This window comes from Oryctolagus cuniculus, chromosome 20, assembly GCF_051225735.1.
Source record: "Oryctolagus cuniculus isolate XC-2025 breed Fujian yellow rabbit chromosome 20, ASM5122573v1, whole genome shotgun sequence".
Taxonomy (NCBI): domain Eukaryota; kingdom Metazoa; phylum Chordata; class Mammalia; order Lagomorpha; family Leporidae; genus Oryctolagus; species Oryctolagus cuniculus.
This window is the reverse complement of record NC_142886.1, coordinates 31,853,251-31,879,616: the sequence shown is the minus strand read 5'-3', so window position 1 is coordinate 31,879,616 and position 26,366 is coordinate 31,853,251. Positions and strand designations below refer to the sequence as shown.

Sequence of the window (26,366 nt, the reverse complement as noted above, 5' to 3'; positions counted from 1 at the left end):
GAAAGACAACATGGTCTGGAATTGGTCAGGGCAAAATTCTTGGTTTCCAAAAATTTTCAAAATGGGTTTCTGTAACCTCCTATCTTTTTACCCTGATCTTTGTCCCATGAGCCTTGAAACAACCAGTCGCTTTCTGAGGACTACTGCACTTAGTAATCATTTTGCACTGAGGTGCATCCAGCAGGGGGAAAGGCAAGGGGTGCAGAGTCAGGTTATCAGGCCCTTGTTTGCAAACTACAAGTAACCAGGAAAGCCAGACATGAGGAGCCAACAGCAGGGCAGCGTGCTCCAGACGCGGTCAAGAATTGGATTGACCTGCCACTTAGCAGAGGCTCTCAGTCCCTTTGATGAACTCACTCCCAGCTTGCAGCTGTTGACAACACTCAGAAATTCAAAATGACATCCCTCAGAATGGTGTATCAGAAATAGACAGCTGAGGCTAGCGCAGCAACTCACTAGGCTAATCCTCCGCCTGCGGCTCTGGCACCCGGATTCTAGTCCCAGTTGGGGCGCCAGTTCTGTCCCGGTTGCTCCTCTTCCAGTCCAGCTCTCTGCTGTGGCCCAGGAGTGCAGTGGAGGATGGCCCAAGTGCTTTGGCCGTGCACCCGCATGGGAGACCAGGAGGAAGCACTTAGCTCCTGGCTTCCGATCGGTGCAGTGCGCCAGCTGTAGCAGCCATTTAGGGAGTGAGGCAACGGAAGGAAGACCTCTCTCTCTCTCACTCACTCACTCTGCCTGTCCAAAAAGAAAAAAAAGAAAAAGAAATAGACTGCTGATCAGCATCTGCATTTCAGGTGATCCTGTTGACAAGCCATTTCCTTTGGGCACTTGTTTGTGACACTGGAAGTCCAACAGAGTATTCACAGTTATTTTTCACGGTTCGTGGTTTCACAAAGAGCTGTCCTAACCATGCAGGGATGCAGAGTCTGAGTTCCCTTTAGTCTGTATTTTGAATTCAGCACAGATCTCACTGGGGTTGAAAATCCACACTAGACAGTGTGTGGTTTTAGCTTACATTCAAGTCTGGGCAGTTAAGATCTATGCATACAGGATTCAGAAAAATCAGAGACTTTTCTTAGCAGTAACAGAGGTGAGATGCTGCAGGGTCAGCAAATCCAAATGATAAGGGAGGCTTTTCTAATCTTTTTTTGTCTTATCAGTATTAGCGTCCAAATTGACCTACTAAAAAACATGCTTATCAGGCTACAACATCTTCAGCCTTGAGAGGCAGATCTCTGCTTTCACAAGAGCTCCTTGGCAAGCTAAAACCTGCTTTCCAAAGTCTAAAAGTGTATCTCCATCTGTGTATCTGTTCTTTCTCTTGTTATCTGCCTTTGACCAGAGGCTCCAGAGAGCAAAATCCTGTGCCTTCCATAGCAGAAACCATCCATTACAGAAACTCATTCTGTTTCCAGTAATCAAAAAGTTTAAATTTCAACCTGCTCATTGCTTGTAAAAATCTTAAGAACTTGGGTCCCATTAACACATTTCTTGTTTGTCTTCCCATGATCAGGATGATTCCTGTGGCATTTATGAAGCTATTTAACATTTTATATCAGTTTTGATCATACATCCAAAGGCAATAGACATAGAATACAAAGCCACTCAAAAAAAAAAATCCATTGTTTTCTTCTGATCGCAATTTACTCAAACTCCTAACAGTAGGTTCAGCATTTGCAGTGTTAATATTACAGCTGCCATGGAAGATGCAGGCTGGATGCAGTGAAGGTAGGGATAGGGGGCCAGGGAGCCTATTGCAGCCACAGCACCAGCCAGACTAAAAAAAGTTGCTGGAGGGCCTGCACTGTGGCTCACTTGGTTAATCCTCTGCCTGCGGCGCCAGCTTCCTATATGGGCACTGGGTTCTAGTTCCGGTTGTTCCTGTTCCAGTCCAGCTCTCTGCTGTGGCCCGGGAAGGCAGTGGAGGATGGCCCAAATGTTTGGGCCCTGCACCCACATGGGAGACCAGGAGGAAGCACCTGACTCCTGACTCCTGGCTTCGGATCGGCACAGCGCTGGCCGTTGCGGCCATTTGGGGAGTAAACCAACAGAAGGAAGACCTTTCTCTCTCTCTCTCTCTCTCTCTCTCACTCTCACTGTCTATAACTCTACCTGTCAAGTTAAAAAAAAAAGTTTCTGGAGTATTGCCTTCTCTCACTTTCAAAATAATTTATTTAACTTCATTTTTATTTGAAAGAGAGACAGAGAGACCTTCCATCCACAAGATTGACTCCCTGAATGCCTGCACCGGCCATAGCTGGGCCGGGCTGAAGCCACTAGCCCAGACTCATTCCAGTCTCCGCTGAGTGGCAGAGATTCAGCTCTTGAATCGTCACCTGCTGCCTCCCAGAGTGAGCATTAGCAAGAAGCTGGAATTGGAAGTGGAGCTAGGATTTCCGCTCAAGCATTCCAGTATTGAATATGGGTATTTCAAGTGGTGACCCTCCCTTTTCTTCCTGATTTTTTATCTTAAATTTTGCTCCAGCTCCAGGACCTGATTTAACTTTTTTCTCCCAACTTGAAGTTGAGAACATTGCAAATTTTAAACATTTTAGCATATCCCATTGAATTTGGGGACCTTTTCTCCTCTCATCAGGAGAGAACAAATAATGAAAGGCATTACCTGGGCTATTGTTTTTTTCCCTCGCTTTAGCCAGAGGGACCAGAAACATCTGAGGAATTCAGTAAGCCAGCTCTCCTGGAGTTGACTGTCATTGTGTAACTCCACAGATGATCTCTGCCTCTCACAGCAGACAGCAGCTCAGCTGCTGCTTCATACCGCGGATGACCCCATGACTGCATCAGCACTGAGGAATCGTCATGCCCTACCCGTATCTTCCTCTTCCCAAACCTTGCTTTAGCCATATTTCTGTCATCACAAGTGGGGTAACAGCTGTGTTGGGGGTCCCCACAACCATGCCCAGGTTTGATGATTTGCTAGGAGGCTGCAGAGGAGCTGGCATGCAGTTATGTTCACAGCAGTGAAGGGATGTGAAGCAAAATCAACACAAGGTAAAGGTGCAAGGGTGCAGTCGGGAAGAAACAAGGCCCAAACTGCCAGATGTCCTCTGCAGGGGAGTCCTCTGGACGCAGGTGATTCCCCCAGCTGTAGGCTGTCAACACATGTGGAATGCTGTCTACCGTAGAAGCTCTTAGAGACCAGTGCCTGGAGTTTTTACCAGGGATTTGTCATATAATTGCCTTCTGCCTAGAATTGTAGACTGCCAGAGGGAAACAGATGTTAAGCATAACCACATATTTGTACAAACATTTAGGCATAGGGATTCATTTCTATAAATTAGAATGGTGAGAACTCTCCTAAAATCTGAGTCCACAGACACCAAGGGTCTAGCTTACAAGCAAGCCTATCAAATGATAACAACAGTGGGTTGTTTTCTGCAAATCACCTCATAAACAATTGCTGAAAATAAATGAATAGATGGCCATCAACCGAGGAGTGATTACTTTGTGGTAATTCTATATTATAGCCATTGTAAAAGGAAGCTATTTTCAAAGGTACATATTTTGTTGCAAATAGTAGAAAATTCTTCAAGCACAGGCAGAACAGGGGTTTATTTGGCTCATATAACCGGAACTCCATGGATAGGCAGTTTGGGTCTTATGCCATCAGTGACTCCAGGGTGTTCTTTTCCCCTTTGTTCAGCCTGCATAGTAGATTGACTTCTCATGTTTGTTGTACCTGGTAAACCTAATGGTGGCTATACCTCTGAATACAAAAAATATGTAGGAATGAAATGATCATTTTGAGATATGGTTGTCATTTTTAGCCCTTGTTTATACTCCTGTGGAACTGTGGTATTCCTACCTTTGTTAAATATTACGATTGGTGGCAAATTAAGCCTGTGAATATACAGTGGATTAAAATTATGTCTTTGCAAAAACTGATGAAGAGGGGAAAGGAGGAAGGAGATTGGAAGGAGCAAGGGATTGAGGGAAGTGTGCTTTTCTTGGAGTACATGAAATCTGTTCTCTTTATATTAATAAAATAATTTTTAAAAAGAAATATTACTCCTGTTTGGAGATAAGAAAGTTATCTCTAAATAAAATTATAGATAAAAAAAGATTATTTTGCTCAAAATGCAGTTAGGAAGTGGTAGGATTTGCATCAGGTGTTCTGACTCTAGAACCTATACTCTTCATCAACAAGCTTTGCTACCCAATTAAAGTCTCCAAGTAAAAGCAGCCAGTGAGGGTGGGCGTGTGACTTAGCATCTTAAATGCTCGTGTCCTGTATCAGATTACCTGGTTCAAGTCCTAGGTGCTCCAGTTCTGATCCAGCTTCTGTGAGCGTTATCCTGGCAGGCAGCAGATGATGGCTCAGATAGCTGAGTCCCTGCTACCCAGGTGGGAGTTCCAGGTGGCTCTAGGAGGTGAACCAGCAGATGAAGGGCATTTGCCTGCCCCCCTCTCTCTCCCTCTCTGTCACTCTTTTTAAGTAAAAATAAATAAATAATAGCAACAAATGGAGTTGACATGTACTCAAATCTATTATGTGGGATTCTAGGCTTTGTCCTAGCCCTCTGGTCTCATCTACCTCTCACTTGATGTTCTTAGGCTTACCCTTGGCATCAACTGCTATCTATGTGCTGAGAATTTTCTCCTTACAATCAAAAAGATGTCTAACACATTTTCATTTTTTAATAGCCACTTGATACATAGCAGGATCAAAACTTAACATGTCTCTCTCTCTCTGTTTCCTCCCTACCCAGTAGCCTATCCTCCTTTAGCATTCTGTACCCTAGTAAGGGCAGCCATCTACCCATACCTGAAGCCCAATACCTGGCAGTCTGTCCTCTTGTCCACACATCTAGTCCACCCGTAAGTGGTACCAAGTCTACATCCTTAGCATCGCTTGAATGTGCCCCTGTCTTTGATTCCATTGCCCTTCCCAAGCTACTGTTACCTTTCAAGTAGACTAGTGTCTCAACCTTTAAACTGATTTCTTTCCTCCATTCCATTCTCCACTTAAAATTCCTCAGTGAGTTTCCTTTGTTCTCAGGATAAAAGTCCAAATTCCTTATTAAGACTTAAAAAGACTTGGGGGCTGGTGCTGTGGTGCAGCAGCTTAATGCCCTGGCCTGAAGCGCCGGCATCCCACATGGGCACTTGTTCTAGTCCTGGCTGCTCCACTTCTGGTCCAGCTCTCTGCTGTGGCCTGGGAAAGCAGTAGAGGATGGCCCAAGTCCTTGGGCCCCTGCACCTGCATGAGAGACCAGGAAGAAGCTCCTGGCTCCTAGCTCCTGGCTTCAGATCGGTGCAGCTCTGGCCGTTGTGGCCAATTGGGGAGTGAACCATTGGATGGAAAACACTCTCTCTATCTCTCTCTCTCTCCCTCCCTCCCTCCCTCCCTTCCCCCCTCCCCTCTCTTCTCCTCTCCTCTCCATGTAACTCTTTCAAATAGATAAATAAATCTTAAAAAAAAAAAAAAGACTTATAAAGAACTCCCTACTCTGAATTCTGCATGATCCTTTAGCCACTTCTCTTGTCTATTTTGTTACTCATTTGATTCACTATACCTTGCTGTTCCCTCTGCCTGCGGAATTCTACTCACCGTACCCCACAACCTTTCATGCCCTCCATCTCATGCACATTCTTGGAGGTCAGTCCCAGGTTCCTGACAGTCGAGGCTTCTGTTCTGTAACATCTGTACACTAATGCCTCTTTCCTTGCTAGGCAGTAAGTTCTGTGTAGCAGAGACCTCTGCTGCACCTCATTTCCAGCATCTGGCGTAATTCCCAGCACCTAGAGATACTTAGAAAAAAAAATCCTAGAGTAAATTAAAGAGATAAACTCTACCCTTAACAAGTTCAAAGTCTAGCAGGAGCTAGAATATGATGAAAGATAATTATAACCTCAGTACATAAGATCAATACTCTTATAAAATACTGTGGGTCACAGAAGAGTATGTAAGTGATTAACTTTGCCTAAGGGGCCATTTTTCCTTTATAACTTCATATTATTGCATAAATTAACTTACAACACTTAGGAAAAAAAGAGTTGTGCTCATAGTGGAATTAATTCAATTGTATTTGGCCTTTTTTTTTAAGATTTATTTAATTATTTGAAAGTCAGAGTTACACAGAGATAAGGAGAGGCACAGAGAGAGAGAGAGGTCCTCCATCCACTGGTTCACTCCCCAGTTGACCACAACAAATGGAGCTCCACTGATCCGAAGCCAGGAGCCAGTAGCTTCTTCCAGGTCTCTGCGTGGATGCAGGGGCCCAAGGACTTGGGCCATCCTCTACTGCTTTCCCAGGCCACAGCAGAAAGCTGAATCAGAAGAGGAGCAGCCGGGACTAGAATTGGTGCCCATGTGGGATGCTGGTGCTGCAGGCTGGGGCTTTAACCCGCTGCGCCACAGCGCCAGCCCCCCCCCCTCTTTTTTTTAAGAGGCCTTATATTTTGCTCATTTGTGGGGCAAGAGTTCTACAGAAGACTTTTAACCTTCTAAGGTTGTATCTAAAGAACTTGAGAAAATTGCTTCTTGGCCTTTTGGCTTAGGTCCAGTGAAGAATTTCAGTCTAAGCAAGATTTAGTTGCAGAGTGGTCAATTAGTCATGCTCACTAAATTGACTTAACCCAAAGTCATCCCTAATCAAAAACCCTCTTACATTCCCCATTACAAATTTTACATTATGAAGGCTATAAAGTGTTGAATCCATGTATGCTAGAGGTGCTGTTCACATTTAGATTTTTATTTCTTGTCTTTCCAGCTTTGACTGCCATTGAAGGCACAGCCCATGGGGAGCCCTGCCATTTCCCTTTTCTCTTCCTGGATAAGGAGTATGATGAATGTACAGCAGATGGGAGGGAGGATGGCAGACTATGGTGCGCCACAACGTATGACTACAAGGCAGACGAAAAATGGGGCTTTTGTGAAAGTAAGTATTCCTCGGTAGCTTTGTGTTTTGAGCAACATTCTGAAGGCCTTTTTCTAGCATCTTTTCTTCCTTGGTCTTAAGTGGTTTGTGTTGTGACATGGTTGTAGTCTTAAGGAATGATTGTAGGAGCTGGCAGCCTGTAGTGTATTTATTTCCAGGCTGTGGCTCAGCAGTATATCACATCCCTGTCTTGTTTAAAGGTCTTCAGTTGGTGTGCACAGGGTGTTCTGTAAACACATCTGGCAGGATGCTAAGTTAATTAACATAAAGCACTTTTTGGCAATAATGGAAACAGATCATTACAATGAGGATTAATAGTGATTAGAAGAAAAATAGTACTTTCTTAAAGCTATATTGAACGAAGTATGATGTGCTAGGGTAACATTTGACAAATATAGTCTATTTAACCATCCTCAATGTAAATGTCAGTGTAAAGGGGCTGAGCTCTACAGTTGATCTATATTTTCAGAAAGGAAAGTTTTCTGTGAACAGCAGATAATCTTGGACACACTTCCCTTTAATATCAAATAGCAGAAGTAGAGAATAATGGCTCTGATAGAATATTTGAGCATTCTTGGGAGATAACATCAAATACAGTCCATATTTTAGTATAAGAAACCATGACTGGGTACTCCAGTTTAATAATCAGATTTTTTTTTAATTTGGCAATAAGAATTCAATTCTTTTTCTATAATTATTGGTACCAATGCAATATTGATAAGTCTTAAATTTCTATTTTAAATGTTGTAGTACAGTAACAAAATAGTTTTTGGGAAATCTTTTATAACAATTCTGTAGTTTTTTTTTTTTTTTTCAGTGTTGAAACAGTGAGTGCGAAATAATGTAGTGGGGACTGGCATTGTGGTGTAGCAGGTAAAACCATCACTTGCAACGCCAACATCCCATATGGGCACCAGTTCAAATCCTGGCTAATCTGATCCAGTTCCCTGCTAGTGTGCCTGGAAAAGCAGTAGAAGATGGCCCAAGTGCTTGGGCCCCTGTATCCGTGCAGGAGACCAGGAAGAAGCTCCTGGCTTTGGCCTGACCAAGCCTGAGCTGTTAGGGGCATTTGGGGAGTAAACCAGTGGTTGGGAGATATCTCTGTCTCTCCTTGTCTGTTTGCCTTTCAAACAAATAAGTCTTTTTTAAAAGTTTAGTGAATTTGACTATTAAATCAAGATATTAAACGAAATGAAATTTTCTAGTTCTTATTATATATTTAATCAAAACTTCTCTTTGTAAAAGTACACAGCATTCCAGATAGGGCAAAAGTATCCTTTATTTACAGCAGTGTGTTTCTAAGTACTTTTTTCTGATAGCTTCCTATCCTTATTTTTACTGACTTTGACATATTTGGAACTAATAAAATATCATTAGTTGTGTTTGTATGACTCTGCTAAAGGAAGAATACTCATGCTTGGTAAATAATTGGTATAGAACTAAAATCCATTTACCTGCACCTACCATTATGTTTTTAGCCGAGGAAGAGGCTACTAGAAGACGACAGATGCAAGAAGCAGAAATGATGTATCAGACTGGAATGAAAATCCTCAATGGAAGCAATAAGAAAAGCCAAAAGAGAGAGTAAGTAGCATTGCCAAGTCCATTCTCCCCCTCAAGATAAGCCGTGTTTCTGAACTGTGATGTCAGAGACAGAGGATTTCCTAAGCACCATTACCATTAGTGCGCATTAGTGGCACTGCTTTTATTAAATTTTAGCTTGGTTGGATAAAAATGTTATAAATTCTGTTTATAAGAATGAACAGTGACTAAAATAGAAGTAACTGATTAAAATTGTTTAGTTCCTAAGAACCATGAATGTCTGTACTATTCAGAATTCAAAATAACATCAGCCAAGTAAAGGGAATTGTGGCTGAGTGTGTTTGTGTTTTGGTTTTGCTTTATAATTTTTTACCTGTATTTAGGAATTTATACTTGGAAGGAACACAAAACAAGCAATTGTCTTCTGCCATTTTATGTTATTTTAATTTCATCTGACATTTGTTCTAGTCTATACAAAGATTCAAGAAGAAAATTGGAACAGTTGTCATTGGATTATTGACTACATACCATCATATCATATTTCTCTTATTGTAAATCTAGTTAACTTCAAATAGAAGGTTTTAGAATATTTGCTAGTGTGATTAGACTATTTCAAGATATTAGGACAACATAGAGAACTGGTACCTTATGTAAAAACAAAATAGCCAGGATATTATAGACATGTAAGTAGTATGGCTTGGTAGAAATAAGATCAGAGGAATTCTGTAACAAAAGCAAATTATTTGCACTGTATTTTAGTAGGTCTTGGAAAAACTTCTTGCGGCAATTCTAAAACATTCCTAATTTGTTTTTTAATGCTTCCATTTAAAGAGCATATCGATATCTTCAAAAGGCAGCAAGCATGAACCATACCAAGGCCCTCGAGAGAGTATCTTATGCCCTTTTGTTTGGTGATTACCTGACACAGAATATCCAGGCAGCTAAAGAGATGTTTGAGAAACTGACTGAGGAAGGTTCTCCCAAGGGACAGACTGTAAGTACATTCAACATACATGCAGCACTTGATAATTTGACTGCAGTTTATTTTCTGTGTATATCCTACCTTCTTTTACAAGTAAGACTGGAAGATAAAATATCTATAAATACTAATTTTGTGGCAGACCATTTTACCAATCTTCTTGGTAAACTTTTTCCTTAATTTAAGATCTTGAAGGCATTTTTGCAGTTGCCACAATTACATTTGCTGTTTTCTAAATCAGATCTGTAGAGAAGGAAATATGAAGGTAATTATTTTTTAGAGAATTTACTGTTGTATTTTTTCCAGAATTCAAATGCTGTTGTTAATTTTGGTGTTTTTAAAAAAATATTTTCTTACAGAAACCATACCAGCCAATTAGAGAAAACTAAAAATACTAACAAAAGTAAGAAAGTAAACATCATATATGTACCACTCAGATATGAGCAGTGGTGATATATTTGTGCATGTGTGCCCTTGTAGACCTTTCTCTTCACGTGTGTGTGTGTGTATGTGTGTGTAAGTAAATGTTTTATTAAAAATGGGATGCCACTGTCACTATTGCTTTTTTCTTTAAATAAACATTATTGAAAGGCAGAGTGACTGAGGCTGGTGGAGAGGTGCGTGGAAATCTTCCATCTGTTGGTTTACTCCCGAAATGACCACGAGCCAAGATCCAGGAACTCCATTTGGGTCTCACACATGGGTGGCATGGGCCCAAGTACCTCTGCTGCCTTCCCAGTTGCATTAGCAGGAAGCTGGATCAGAAGCAGAGCAACTGGGACTTGAACGTGTGTTCTGATGTGGGATCTGGCATCACAAGTGTGGCTTAACTCACTCACAATGCCAGTGCACTATTGGCTTTTTTCAATTAAGTTTTTCACCTTTCTCGTCCAGCAAATTTTTGCTTCTTGTAATACCTACACTCACTATATTTCTATGGTGTTAAACCAAAAACTTCTTTGTATCATTTTGTTCAAACCATTAGTAATCAGTCTACAACTATACCATTAATTTGGTTGTTATTTCTGAGTTAGCCTCCTGCCTTTTTTTATTTCCTATGTTAGAGACAGGAACAGTTTTTCTGTAGAGTGTCCTATCTCTCCTTCTTCATAGTGTCCTTGGACATGTTTCTTTTTGCCTACATTTCTTGTAAACAAGATCTCACAGCTGCAAGCTGATAAATTCAAGTAAAATATTTTTGGCTAGGCTATGTTATAAGCATTGTCCTGTATTCCACATTATATCACTTCAGTTAATATGTGGTATCTGGTTGTTTCTGCATTAGTAATTCCAAGGTTGACACCTAGAGTTGGTGCTGTTAGTACTGATTGACACCAGGATCTAGGAGACCATCACATTTTTTTTTTAGATTTATTTATTTTATTTGATAGGCAGAGTTATAGAGAGGGAGAGAGAGGGATGGAGGAAGGGAGAGACAGAGAGATCTTCCATTCTCTGGTTCACTCCCCAAATGGTCACAACAGCTGCAAATAGGCCAGACTAAAGCCAGGAGCCAGGATCTTCTGGATCTCCCACATGGATGCAGGGGCCCAAGCATTTGGGCCATTTTCCACTGCTTTCCCAGGCACATTAGCAGGGAGCTGGATTGGAAGTGGAGCAACCAGGAATCAAACCAGTGCCCATATGGGATGCTGACACTGCAGGTGGAGGCTTAACCTCTACGCCGTAGTGCCAGCCCCCAACATTGGTTTTAAATGCCTTCAAATCATCCAGGATTACTCAAGCTGCAGGAAAAATTTCAATCACAGAGAAAGTTGTTTTTCAGACTCATTAATCAGTAACAGGAGTTGTACCCATTGTCTTCGTTCGAACTAAATACCTCAGGGTTAGCACTGTGGCATATGGGTTGGGCATCTGCCTGCTGTGCTGGTATCCCATATGGGTGCCGGTTCTAGTCCAGGATGCTCTACTTCCAGTCCAGCTCCCTGCCGATTGCCTGGGAAAGCAGTAGAAGATGGCCCAAGAACTAAATACCTAACAAGTCTGTGGCTCTTCTGTATTCTTTTAGTTGTTAGTTTATAAGTATTGTGTCTCCATTGCTTCCCTTTGTTTTCCAAGTCCTTTTCTCTTCTTTGCATAAATCAACTTAAATAAAATTTACACATATATTCTTTATTTTCAAAACCTTCTACTCTGAAGAATGGTTTTATTTTATAAGGCATTTTTCCCTCTGATAATAGACCCTTACAATGCCATAACACTTTACGTATTGCAAAGCACTCTCTCAGGGTACTTAATTCAAGCTGATACAACAGACAAAGCCCTGGAATCACTAGCTGAGCACTGCAAGCCAGGTTTGATACAGCTCTCCTGTCCACAGTGCTGTCTTCTGTGTGGTGGTTTCTGGTCCTGGGCTGCTTCCATCTTATAATTACACCATCCAAAACATGGGTCTCCAAGCCATCAGGAAGGGAGAAGAGAGAGCCAGAGGGTTCTTAGGGACATGTTTAAAGGCCAAGCCCCAAAACGTCTTATATCCCTTCTAGCCACAGCCCCAGCACATGCAGAGGATGAGAAATGTAGAGGCACTCATGAGTATTGAGCACTGGCAGGCGCTGCCACACCTTACAACTTTAGATTGGGGCCAGCCCTGTGGCATAGTGGGGAAAGCCTTCGCCTGCAGAGCCGGCATCCCATATGGGCGCTGGTTCACATCCCAGCTGCTCCACTTCCAATGCAGCTCTCTGTTATGGTCTAGGAAAGCAGTAGAAGATGGCCCAAGTTCCTGGGCCTCTGCACCCACGTGGGAAGACCCGAAGTAAGCTCCTGGCTCCTGGCTTTGTATCGGCGCAGTTCCGGTCATTGTGGCCAATTGGAGAGTGAACCATCAGATGGAAGACCTCTCTTTCCCTGTCTGTCCTCTATCTATGTAATGCTGCCTTTCAAATAAATAAATAAATATTAAAAAAAAAAAAAAAACTTGGCCAGCACCGCGGCTCAATAGACTAATCCTCCGCCTGCAGCTCCGGCACACTGGGTTCTAGTCCCGGTCAGGGAGCCGGATTCTGTCCCAGTTGCTCCTTTTCCAGTCCAGATCTCTGCTGTGGCCCGGGAGTGCAGTGGAGGATGGCCCAAGTGCTTGGGCCCTGCACCCACATGGGAGATCAGGAGAAGCACCTGGCTCCTGGCTTTGGATCAGTGCAGTGCGCTGGCCGCAGCGTGCCAACCGCAGTGGCCATTGGGGGGTGAACCAACGGAAAAGGAAGACCTTTCTCTCTGTCTCTCACTGTCCACTCTGCCTATCAAAAAAAAAAAAAAAAAGAGAGAGAGAGAGAGAGAGAAAGAGAGAGAAAAAATAACCTTTAGCTTATACTTTTGTGTCACCATATGATCCACAGAAGGCAAAGTACTGGTAGAACCTTACTGTGAGTTGGTTGTTGGGACAGTTTTAGAAAATCACGTGTATGCTAGCATCGCTAAGTGATCTTTCTCTTTTAATCTCTTCAACTCAAGTCCTTGCTACTTCTTTTTATTCCTGGAAAGGTTTATCTTGCTAATCTCTTACCCTTTTTCATAGTGTATGCCACTCTCCTTAGATAGAGAAATAATCTTGGTATAAAATATAAGAATTGTTTTGTCTTCATGATGGCCATTCATAAACTGAAGTAAAAGTCATGTTTTTGTGTGTTCAGTTTTGTTTTCTAGTTAATATTTTATTAACTTGTCATAGTCTTGAAGCTACACTTTACTTGTTTAAAGTTACATTTAATTGTAGAATGCTAAGTGGATTTCTGAAGCTTCTTAATAATTTTGCACTCTTGCATTCAAATCCTTTAGCAATAAAAATGTTTAAATCTTCCATACTGCATACTTATGTCTGCCTTGGATAAACTTTCACCAAAGAAAGAATGCTTACTTTTATCATTTTATTTTCAGGCTCTTGGCTTTCTCTATGCCTCTGGACTAGGTGTTAATTCAAGTCAGGCAAAGGTAATACTATCAAAACCTTATTGCAAAATAAATAAATAAATAAAACCTTATTGCATATTGCAATATTAATTGAATAAATAATAATAGCAGTTAAGTGTGCCTGTATATTTAGTAATCATCTTTTTTTTTCATAGGCCCTTGTGTATTATACTTTTGGAGCTCTGGGGGGCAATCTAATAGCACACATGGTTTTGGTAAGTATGACTTCAGTGGAAGAATAATAACATCAAGTAGTAGGAGAATTTCTAATTTACAGTGTCCGCTTTACCAACCTTCATAGTGGGAATTTGCTTCTATTAATTAAAAGCAAATATTTGCTTAAGCATTTCTCAAATTCTTGTCAATATTACAAACGTAATCTACATGTGAATTAAAATTTGTAGTGCCCACAATTTTTTTTTGAAATGAGTAGGTTGTCTGATTGCCCTTAAAATAGAGATCTGACAAGTGGCTCTCAAAAAGAAAGGAATTTTCTCTAAGTTGAAACTGCTTATCAGAACCATTTTTAGATTGGATTATCATTACATTTGACTTTTTTTTTTAACCTAGAAACCTTTTATTTAGGATATACAAACTTCATGCATTTCATATATACAAATTTAGGAATAGAGTGATTCTTCCTACCATACCCTCCTCCCACCCATACTCCCACCCTTCTTATCCCCTCTCCTCATTCTTACTTCTTACAAAGATCAATTTTTAATTCACTTCATACACATTAACGCTACCCTAAGTAAAGAATTCAACAAATAGTATGAAGAAAAACAAAACATTCTTCAACAGTGGAGACAAGAACTGTTCGAAATCATTGCATCTCAAAGTGTCAATTTCACTTCTGTTGATTACCTTTTAGGTACTCTATTTGACATTGACATTGCTGAAGGACTTACTATACAGAAAACTGAGTCCTATAAGGGACATTAAAGAGTAACTCTCCTGTATTACTAGACAGCATTAGTCCCTTAAATAACTTAGTGGTAAATTAAAAAACAATCTTTCCAACTAATTCTTTTTCTGCTAAGGGGTTTAATTTTCCTTCTGCTTTTAAATTGATTTGTGGTAGATCATATGATCTCTGATACATGTTACTGTGTTCAAATGAATTTGTTAAGTTCCTTTTTCCAGAATGTTAAGAGTAGGCTGAGTGGAAATGAGACTGAAAGCAGAAAAACCGGTCCCAAATCTGGAAAAGATTTACAGGGTTGGTCACTGATGGGATATGAGATTTAAAAAAGAAAGAAAATTCAGTAGAAGCTGGGTGGATCCTAGCTCATTTTACTCACATGTGTTGAAAAAACATTTATTTAGTGTTTATCATTGAGGTTCCAAATATGAATGAAATACAGTACCTAACCCCCAATGAGTTTTTAATCCAGAAAGGGAGACATAAGTAGGGAGAACATTAAACTGCTGTGTAACAATGTTAAGGCACTCTGGGATTGGAAGGGAATAGGATTTAGAGGAGATACTTCTGAAGAAAGAGGCAGTTGCAGTATTTTTTTTTTTTTTTTTTGAGGAATAAATGCATGCAAAAGAAAACAGTGCCCAGGCAGCAAGAGCAGTAAATGCAAAGGAACAGAGACAGGAGGAACATTGTGTCTGCAAAAAAGTACAGGAACTTTGATGTGCTGAATAGTGGAAGGCCAGGTAGTTCAAAAGATGAGCAGGTAGGTGGATGATGTGAACGAACTCTTGTCTTGCCCAGGAGCTTGGACTTTGCCCTGTTACCAGGATAAGCCACTGAAAGAGATTAAACAATTGAAAAGCAAGGGTGTTACTCTGACTTTCTGAACCAACCCTCGCTAATTTAACATTTGTTCCATTTGTTTGTCTAGTCTACATTAACGTTTATTCCTCAAACAATAATTTAAAAACTCAAGTGAATTCTCAAGAAATAAAAGAGATTATATTTTTGTATGGCAAACATGTCAACTATTTTGATAGGTTTAGTATGTTCATCATTCTTCATTTTTTAAAAGATTTATTTATTTATTTATTTATTTGAAAGGCAAAATGACCAAAAAGGGGGTAGGCGGGGGAGAGCAACAGAGATGTATCTTTAAACTGTTGGTTCATTTTCCAAGTTCCCACAAGAGCCAAGGCTGCAGTAGGCCAAAGCCTGTGCCATCTGAGTCTCCCACATGGGTAACTGAGGCCCAAACACTTCAGCTATGATCTGCTTCCTTGTTGGGCATATTAACAGGAAGCTGGAAGGGAAGCAAAGTAGCCAGGACTTGAAGCAATACTCTAATACAAGATGTAGTTATCCCAAGAGGCGACTTAACCTGCTGCACCACAATACTTGCTCTACCAGGCTTCTTTAATGATAGCTGCACATGTGGAAAAGGTACCTTAATTGGTGGGAATGTAAACTGGTGCAGTCACTGTGGAAGACAGTGTAGAGATACCTCAGAAATCTGAATATTGAATTACCATATGACCCAGCCATCCCACTCCTGGGAATTTACCCAGTGGAAATGAAATCAGCATCTAAAGGAGTTATCTGTACCCCCATGGTCATTTGCAGCACAATTCACAGTAGCTAAGAGATGGAATCAACCCAGATGTCCATCAACTATTGACTGGATAAAGAAATTATGGTATATATGCACTGTGGAGTACAACTCAGCTGTAAAAACAAAAATGAGATCCTGTCTTTTGCAACAAAATGGACACAACTGGAAACCATTATAATTAGTGAAATTAGCCAGTCCCCAAAAAACAGATACCATATGTTTTCCCTGATCCAAGGTAACAAATAGAGTACCAAAAATGTATTGGAGTAAAGTGGACATTTTAAAATTCTATGATTGGGGCCACCGCTGTGACGCAACAGGTTATAGCCCTGGTCTGCAGTGCCAGCATCCCATATGGGTGCCAGTTCAAGTCCCAGTGGCTCCACTTCTGATCCAGGTCTCTGCTGTGGCCTGGGAAAGCAGTAGAAGGTAGCCCAAGTGCTTAGGCCCCTGCACCCGCTTGGGAGACCCGGAAGAAGCTCCTGGCTCCTGGCTTTGGATCGGCACAGCTCCAGCTGTTGCAATCATTTGGGGAGTGTGCCAGTGGATGGAAGACCCCCCCCCCCACTCTCTCTCTCTATCTCTGCCTCTCCTTCTCTTTCTGTGTAACTCTGACTTTCAAATAAATAAATAAATCTTAGGGAAAAAAAAAGATTCAATGATTGTTTGCAGCCCTATCTCTTCCGTTGATGACAGCATTTTTTTTTCTTCATACTCTTTTATTTAGTGTAGGGGCAACTATATGATCATTAAGTAAACTGAAAATAGATCTTTGTAAAAATTAAGAGTAGGAATGTGAGAGGAAGTAGAAAGAAGGGTTGGAACATGAGTGGGAGGGAGGGATGGGTGGGAAGTATCACTGTGTTCCTAAATCTGTATATGTGAAATACATGAAACTTGTATAACTTAAATAAAAATTTTTTTAAAAAAATTAACATTGGCCACAGTTGAAATGGCTACACAGTAAGAACGTTGAAAGGGGTGGGCATTTGGCTTGATGGTAAAGATGCCAAAATCCAAATCACAGTGCTTGGATTCAGTTCCCAGTTCTGTCTTCTGACTCCAGCTTCCCACTAATGCATAAACTTGGAGGCAGTGGTGACAGTTCAGAAAAGCGGCTTGTTGCCATCCCTATAGGAGACCTGGATCACATTTCTAGCTCCTGACTTTAGCCTTGGCCTGGCCAAAGACATGTGAAGTTTCGAAGCAAAAGGCTGTAGATGGGGGAGTACTCTGTATTGCTGACTCTTCTGTGTCTCTCTCTGCCTTTCAAATACTTTTTAAAAGAACATTAAATATTATACATGTTTACATGTTTTTATACATAATGCCCTAAATATTGTTAAAGTTTGTTAGAGTTTTGCTTTTTGTTCTTATTCTGAAATTGTTAATTGCTGGTGTTACTGGGCCTGCTGCCAGTAGTCCTATTTTCTTTTTTTTTTTTTTTTTTAAGATTTATTTTTAATTTGAAAGTGAGAGTTACACAGAGAGAGGAGAAGCAGAGAGAGAGAGAGGGGTCTTCCATCTGCTGGTTCACTCCCCAATTGGCCACAACGGCTGGAGCTGCGGCAATCAGAAGCCAGGAGTCAGGAGCTTCCTCCCAGTCTCCCACAGGGTGCAGAGGCCCAAGGACCTGGGTCATCTTCTACTGCTTTCCCAGGCCATAGTGGAGAGCTGGATTGGAAGAGGAGCAGCCAGGACTCGAACCAGTGCCCATGTGAAATGCTAACACTGTAGGTGGCAGCTTTACCCACTGTGCCACACACTAGCCCCAGTCCTATTTTCTTTATTTTGCCAATTTCTTACTGCTTTGTTAGTTTGGAAAATTAGTTCATTTTTGCTAAAATTGTGTCTAAAATAAGATTAAAATTCCTTCTAAGCACGAGCCTGTTTTCTCTTACGGGTAAAATGTCCGTACTTCACCCACAGAGCCCTTGGTGTTTAGTTTGATTGCTGTAGGACCTTTATTATTTATTTCCTAGTTCTTAACTGTAGTCTGCTTGTGGACGTTGCTGAGCAAGCTACCTCAAAACCTAAGACTCGGGAAAAATGAAGTGTAAGTGTGCTTCAGTGGAAGGACAACAGACCACATTCTGGCTAGAGTCAGCGTTGTCACTTCTAGAGGAATGCCACGGGAGCTTGGGAATCCTGTCTTCTCACCTGAAGTTGTTTTCCAGGGATACCGCTACTGGGCTGGCATCGGAGTCCTCCAGAGTTGTGAATCTGCATTGACTCACTATCGGCTTGTTGCCAATCATGGTATATATTTTTTATTCTTTTTACTAAGAAAAAAAAATTTAAAGTCCTGTGTTTTTGTTGTACTGCTTGAAGTATCTTGAATGACTCTTTCACATATCTCATCTTCAAATTAGGTGATGAAGTACAGTTTTCTTTAATTTTGCTTTGGGTTTCACTTCTTAAATATTTTATGGGAACAAGTCTCCTTTATGAATAGATTACTACTTTATAATCTATAGAATATTTTAGAGTTTCTCTTTCACATTACTTATTGTCAGCCATGTACAGCTGGGATTGTACCTCTTTCCGTGGACAATCCTTCTGACTGTTTGCCACATTACTTTGTCCCCCTGTTTCAGTTGCTAGTGACATTTCGCTAACAGGAGGCTCAGTAGTACAAAGAATACGGCTGCCTGATGAGGTAGAAAACCCAGGAATGAACAGTGGGATGCTAGAAGAAGATTTGATTCAGTATTACCAGTTTCTAGCTGAAAAAGGCGATGTACAAGCACAGGTATGTGTTTAAACATCTCAGAGAATATTTTACTGCGTTGGGTATTTTAATGTGATGGGGGAGGGTGGGTAAGTACTTAAATCTGTTAGTAACATTCTCATTGCTCTGAGCAATTACTGACTTCATATTAGAGTCCCCAAAGGAGCATTAAAAATAATAGCAAGAAGCCCACACTCTCCGCAGATTCCATTTGGGTTCATCTAAGGTGGGACCTGGACAGTAAGAGTCCCTAAAAGCTGACCACGTGACTGTCCTGTATAACACAGTTGGAAGTCACTGCTTGAGATGAGCAACATTAACACTGGTGATCAAAGTTCTTACTGGAGTCACCAGGGTTGAAACTCATTTCTCTAAATAAGGAATTTCTGTAATATTTGGAATCTTGAGTATTCTTTGTGGCTATTTACTGTTCATGTTTCTTTTGCTTATCTTAGAACATAATTCTCTGAAGGTCTAGAACAGAATTAGGTTTGTTAAATGTAAACTATATGCTATCCATCAGAGTATCATGCGTTTGTGTGTGTGTATGTGTTTGTATGAATGTGCTTCCTGGCTTATTTTGATGATATTAAAATAAAAAACTTAAACATTGTTTTTCTACTAAATTTTCATTTCTTTCTAATTTATAATATATAGAGATGAACAAAAGACACCTACTAAGATAAGACAAGACATAATTTTAAGACTAAGAGAAGGGAGACTTAAAAAAAATCAGTAACCACAGTGTGAATTAGATTAAAAGTTTAACTTACTGAAATCATAACAAGTTATCTTGTGTGATTAAGCCTATTTCTTACATATTAATTTTTGGCGTAAATCTTCTGTTCATGGAACATGCTTTTCCATGTTCCCTGCTGTCTCCTTTCTTGCTCGCATTGAGTTTGGCTGCTTTTTGCTAGTGCATCTCTGTCCCTTACCCAGTGTGGTAGCCCTGCTTCCACTATCCTTTGATTGCCTAGAGAGCACAGCACACATCCTTAAGTTAGTGAAGGTGGTATGATAAGCACTTTCACCATTTCCAGGACAACTCAGAAGCTTTCATGTACCCTGTTTTAATTCTGCATATCTCTGAATCTGACGAGATATTATTGTTTGATATAGTATATATCAACTTAGATTTACTCACAAATTTGCTTTTCCACTGCTCTTACTGCATTTCTGAACTTCTCAGATAAACTCCCTTCTTTCCTAAGGAGCACCCGTTAGTATTTCATTTAGAGTTGGTTCACTGGGGACAAACTCAGTTTGGAGTTGTCTGAAAATGTTTTGTTTCACCTCATTTTAGAAGAATACTTTGCATATATTTTTAATTTTTAAAATTTGGAGTTAAAGTAGAATCATGTTTTTAGGACTGAAGACTATGTTTAGTTTTTTTTTTTTTCTGTTTTTTGAGTCATGAACAGAAAGCCTTTTACTCCCAAGATCCTTTCTTGGTAGTCTGATCCTGACTGTGTGCCACCACTTCCTTTGCTCTGTTCTTGTTTTTAGGTTGGGCTGGGACAGCTGCATCTGCACGGAGGACGTGGAGTAGAACAAAATCATCAGGTAACTGCCCTGCCCCTTGGGCTTTGAGAGATTCGTGTTGTATCAAGAAATGATGCTCTAGATGCATTTCTTGCTCACTCAGTGCCAATATCAAACTTGTGTTGTTTACACACCACAAAAGAGCTTTCAAAATCTAATGCCTGAGGAAGCAAAAGAAAAAAGAAAATGTGAATATACTTTAGAGTGGTAGAAAAGGTTTTATTAATTTAAAACCTGCTTCTCAATATTGCCCAGAAATTTCACATACAGGGTCTTGGTTTTCTGTAAGTATGTGTTAGTGTGTGTATGTGTGTGTGTGTGTGTGTGTGTGTAGATATAGATATAGCTAGATAGATATTACTTTAAGTGTGTGTGTGTGTGTATATATATATGTGTGTGTATATATATAAGTGTGTATATATACACACGTGTACATATATGTGTGTGCGTATATATATATATATATACACTTATTTTTTAAAGCATTTATTTGAGAGAGAAGAGTTACAGAGAGAGAGAGAGGGAGAGAGACATCTTCCATTGACTGGATCATTCCCCAAATGGCTACAATAGCCAGAGCTGGTCAGATCCAAAGCCAGGAGCCAGGAATTTCTTCCAAGTCTCCCACATGGGTGAAGGGGCCCAACACTTGGGCCATCTTCTGCTGTTTTCCCAGGGCATAAGCAGAGAGCTGGATTGGAAGTGAAGCAGCCGGGACAGATACCAGCGCCCATATGGGATGCAGTGCCGCGGGCAGAGGCTTACCCTTCTATGCCATAGCACTGGCCCCTTCTTTAAGTGTATGATGGAAGTATGTTTTAAACACCTTTTAGAAAATGCTTTATAGAACTGAGGAACATTTCATGTTATTTGTGAGGAGTTAGAAGTATATAGTTCTTCCAGTCTGATCTGTTATTCAGTCACCAGGTTTTGTCCACTTTGTGCCCTAAATATCACTCACCTCTTCCCTACTTTAGACCTCCATACCTATCACTTGTGTGGATCATCTTCCACATGTATCTCCTAGATAAAGCTGTCTCTCTAAATCACACATCTGATTTCCTTGGGTAAAACTCTTGCGTGGTCTGTAACTTCCAGTAGCTTAAAGACCAAAACCTTTATTATGACCTCTAAGGCTTCCTACCAGTCAGTCTATGTTTACCTTAGTAGCCCCTTCCTCTGAGTTACAGGCACACAGACCCTTTGTCGAGTTTTTGAACCTATCAAGAGCCTCCCTGCTTCAAGACTTCTTTAGTGTTAGTCCTCTCTGCACGATGAATGTTACCCACCTCTTTCCTTCATGTAGCTAATGCTCACTCATTCTCCAGAACTTGAAGCAAACCTGTAGTATGTCCCCCCTAGTCTCCCTCCAGGAACAGGTCATGTTCCACAGTCAGATGTCTGAACGTCTGTCCTTTGTAAATTAACTACTTAACTAAGTTATTTCCTTGCTTAAGCACAGAGTCCAAAAGAGCACAAACCATGTCTGCTTGCTTGCTACTTTATTCGTAACCTCTGACAGTGTATAATATGTAGTAAGTTTTTAAAAAACATTTGTCAAACTAATAAACTGGTCTCCACCATGCCAGTTAAATATACTAATTGAGATTATTTCACATACTAAACACCACCAACTTTAAGAATTAGATTGTAACAAAATATACTTATCATTAAAGCTATCCAAATATCATGGGTTGCTTTGTTTTTGTTTTATTCAGACTGCTTTTGACAACTTTCATCATCTCTGAGATATTAAAATGTACATCTTAGGGCAATGAATCATCACATGAGCTGGTTAGTAAGTGAGAAAACAGAATTCTGAGTAAGAGTTTGCTGCATACCTTTTGTATAATAACTTTGGGAATATTCCTGTATTGTTGCTGCCTACCTGTGAAGCAACTGCACTATAAATTACTTCACCAGCTTTAAAGAAGAAAATAAGTTCCTGACACATAATTGAATTAACTCAACAAATATTTTAGTACCTACTGTTTGCCATTCATTGCTAACAATTCAGGAGGTCTTCTAAAGTTCATGGAAGCTGTGTTAACTTTAAAATTTTTCGTCAACAAAATAAACTTATACTTACTACAACACATTTGAACAGAGTCTACTTTGTGGCACTAAAAAGGATTAGACATCAGTTTGAAAAGAGCTTCTGTCAGAGTGACTTGAATTCTGATAAAACTAAGTTAAAGCAAACATCAAATTTAGGGTGATGGAGGAATGGTGAAATCATTGACACTTGACAAAAAATGTATGGGGACAGTGCCTGAAAGAAGTCAGAGGTTTACAGACACGTAACTAATTTTAAGAAGGGACCGAGTTACATTAAGATGAAGCACACAGTAGCAAACCATCCACTTCTACTTGTAAGGAAAAAATAAATCCTGTTCCTTCCCTAATCAAAGAGGACCAGTGATTAACAGCAGAAACAATAACCAACACCACTTGCACCTCAATTGATGTAGCTTACACAATTCTGCCTGAATGTTGAGCAGACTTTGTCCTTGATGTGTGCCAAAGGTTGTGTCCAAATTGCACACAAGGGAAAAGCTTTCAGTGAAAGCTTTAAATAGGTGGGATCAAGATCCTGAAGCATTTTTTCAAATAATAACAGCAGATGAAACATTGTTTTACCAGTACAATCAACAAACCAAAACACATCAAGGGCCGTGCCGCGGCTCACTAGGTTAATCCTCCACCTGCGACACCGGTATCCCACGTGGGCACCGGGTTCTAGTCCCAGTTGCTCCTCTTCCAGTCCAGCTCTCTACTGTGGCCCGGGAAGGCAGTGGAGGATGACCTGAGTGCTTGGGCCCCTGCACCCGCATGGAAGACCAGGAGGAAGCACCTGGCTCCTGGCTTCGGTTCCGCGGTAGCTCTGGCCGTAGTGGCCATTTGTGGGGTGAACCAGTGGAAGGAAGACCTCTCTCTCTGTCTCTCCCTCTCACTGTCTGTAACTCTACCTGTCAAATGAGTTAAAAAAAAAAATCAAAGCAACAGCTACGAGGAGTAAAAATGGTTCAGACAAAGCAAAAGACCAGTTGAGAGCAAAAGTCATTTGGGGGATGCTAATGACATTTTGTTTATTAAGAATGATAACATTGTTTATTTTTGCGAGTGGAGAAAGTTAGACAAAGCTATAGCAGAAAAGCACCCAGGAAATTCTCCCACCAGGACAATGATCCTTCTCATTCCTCCTGCCAGACAAGGGCAGTTTTGCCAGAATTTCCGTGGCAGATCATCAGCATTCACCTTATGGTCCTGATTTGGCTCCTTCTAACTTCATTTTGTTTCCTAATTTTAAAAATTAAAGGGCACTCATTTTTCTTCAGGTAATGTAAAGACTGCATTGACATCAGATTCCCAGGCCTCTTCGTTCTTTAGGATCCTGGGAATGATGATATAATCAACCACAAAAAAAGTGTCTTGAACTTGATGGCACTTATGTCAAGAAATAGTGTGGGTTTTTTTTTATTTTTATTTTTAAATCCCACTTTTTCACAAGTCATTTGAAATCTCCTCATACTGAACAAAATATCTGTTCTTTATTCCTGTGGAGCTTCAAGTTTAATAGGAGCATTAGATACTTCTTAAATAATCACACCAATAAATATGTATGAATTGTGATTATTATTACAAAGAATAATTAAAGGACACAATTACTGATTAGTAAATGGGAAGTACCAGCTAGAAAGAATGGGAGGAAAACTTGTCTAAGAAGTAGAGGACATTTAAGTTGAGACTGGAGGTAATGTCAGTTCCCAAAAAGAACAGCATAAATGAACAATGGCTGGCATGCACATCGTGCAGAGAGCATGGTGCAGTGCTAAGAAAACTGCTTGGTAACCTCAGTATATCCATTTTGTATTTCAAGGGACTACAAGGAACATCATGTTCAGATTTTAAAACAGTGACTTCAGCAATACAGAGAATGAATTAGAAGACCCCAGGAATAAAAGAGGATGATCAGGAAGGGGATTATTCTAGAGGTTCGAGTGAAAGATAATGGAACTTGGTTGATCTGTGGTAATGAAAATTAATAGATGGATGAAAGATGTTTTTTGATAAAAGAAAGAAGGTTTCAGTGGTGGATCAGATATGAGAATGAAGGGGAGCATGTGGCTTGAGCAACCAATAGATGGTATTATCTGCTTACATTGAGATTCTGAATAATCCCCCCACTCTGTGGGGGGAGGGGTAGGCATGGAGTGAAGATTTCAGGTATATATGTTCAAGCAGTGGGTGAGATGTTCAGAGGGAGTTGAATAGATGAGTTTGGAGCTGCAGATGGAAGTTTAGAAGTTGCCATAGTCTAGGTGGTATGCAAAGCCATAAGAATAGGTAAGACTGTTTAAAGACTATAAAATGAAAATGGAATCCAAAGTTGTGCCCTGAAGAAATGTTTAAAAGTCCGCTGGCAGAGTAAGAATCAGCAAAGGAGACTTGAGTGTTGAGGTGGAGAGTTAGGAAGGAAACTGTGGAAGAGTGGCATCTTGTAAGCCAGGCTTAAGAGTCTTTCAGTAAGGAGGGTGTGGTAGAATGCGGCAGAGAGAGCTGAGGTGAAATGAGACAGCACTTGCCCTTGACAGTCTTTCTGAAGCCAATGAAGAGTAGGTTGTAGAATGCATTGCAGTGGATGCAGATAATTCATTTGAGAAGCTTGACTGTGTGGAGGTAACAGTCATCATTGGAAGGAAATTGGGGGTCTAAAGAAAAGATGAATCCTGTGTGTTTCGGTTTTTTTATTAACAGAAAAGTACTAGATTGCATTTAAGGGGTAACGTTCAGAGAGGGAGAGATGAAATGAGCAGGAGACAGCAATAACCATCAGTGTTAGGTCCTCAACAAGGATGAGCAGTGTAAGAGTGGTGATAACTTCTAATGATGGGAGTGTGTTTAGTTCTTGTGATTTTAAGCAGAACAAAAGGAAATTTTATTTCTTTACAGGAATTTAAAAAACCTCTGTGCCTTGAAAAGACTTCAGTTTTTCCCTTCTTTCAAGGTTATCACCAGAGGAGACAAAAGTTAAGCTCCTGTTAGATTCTGTCTGTTAAGCAGCCTGATGTTCACTTTTCCTGTAAATAAGAGAAGTTTTCTTGGTCCTTTATTTTAGGGAACACAAGAAATTTCTTTCGTGTTTCTAACTATGAAAAGACTTAATGATGCAGCTATCTTTTAATAAAATAAAACCTGAAAGTGCTGATTTCTGTTTTGAAATATTGACAACTGGGTATTCTTATTTTTAAACCACTTGAATATAACAAAATTTTGTTAATGTTTCTGAAGTAACTGTTTTTGCTAAAGCAGATTCTGTTAAAAGCTAATGGTTTTAACAATTCTTTTCCCACAGAGAGCATTTGACTACTTCAATTTGGCAGCTAATGCTGGCAATTCACATGCTATGGCCTTCTTGGGAAAGGTACTGTACAGCCTGTGAATGTATTATGTAAAAGGAAGAAGTGTTTACACAGAACAGTGTATTCAGGATCTACAATTTAACAAAAGTAAACTAGAAATAAGGTTTCTAGTGCAAGGATATTATATCGTGTCTTAAGTACTATTCTGAGGCATATTCTTACACAGCTTAAACATAATATGGCATCTCCTCAACAGTATATTAATTCTCCATTGAAATTAGCTGTCACTTTCTGACTTCCCACTTTTTATATATTTGTTATACGCATAGTGAGGAATTCTTTATTTGTACAATTTTGTTGTTGTTAAGTCTGTCCAAGTTGCCTGTGTTCTTCTGTGCAGAATAGATGCAGTTGGGTTTGTTAAAATTGATCTGCAGATCTTATAATTATCTTTTTTATAAGATTTATTTATTTATTTGAAAGAGTTATGAGAGTAAGATAGAGGTCTTTGATCTGCTGGTTCGTTCTCCAGATGGCTACAACAGACAGGGCTAAGCCAGGCCAAAGCCAGGGGACAGGTGCTTCATCCAGGCCTCCCATGTGTGTGGCAGCAGCCCATACACTTGGGCCTTCTTCTGCTGATTTTCCCAGGCCATTAGCAGGAAGCTAGATCAGAAGTGGAGCAGATGGGACATGAACTGGCACCCATGTGGGATGCTAATGTAGCAGGCAGTGGTTTCACCTGCCAGGCCACAAGAATGGCACCTTTAATTATCTTAAATATGACAGTTGTGACCCACCTCACAATGCAGTTCTTTTCTCAAGCACAGAAACATT

The 26,366-nt window shown here is 40.3% G+C and overlaps 1 protein-coding gene across 2 annotated transcripts in view; it reads left to right on the top strand.

The window, feature by feature from the left end:
- SEL1L (SEL1L adaptor subunit of SYVN1 ubiquitin ligase) overlaps positions 1-26,366 on the top strand; it is a 64,129-nt gene that overhangs the window by 16,145 nt on the left and 21,618 nt on the right. For both annotated transcript variants that reach the window (XM_002719616.5, XM_089322701.1), the window contains exons 4-12: positions 6,735-6,902; positions 8,381-8,486; positions 9,276-9,438; positions 13,321-13,374; positions 13,509-13,568; positions 18,068-18,149; positions 18,488-18,642; positions 20,131-20,187; positions 25,523-25,591. In XM_002719616.5, coding sequence (XP_002719662.3) covers positions 6,735-6,902; positions 8,381-8,486; positions 9,276-9,438; positions 13,321-13,374; positions 13,509-13,568; positions 18,068-18,149; positions 18,488-18,642; positions 20,131-20,187; positions 25,523-25,591 — 914 coding nt within the window. The remainder of the gene's footprint in view (positions 1-6,734; positions 6,903-8,380; positions 8,487-9,275; positions 9,439-13,320; positions 13,375-13,508; positions 13,569-18,067; positions 18,150-18,487; positions 18,643-20,130; positions 20,188-25,522; positions 25,592-26,366) is intronic.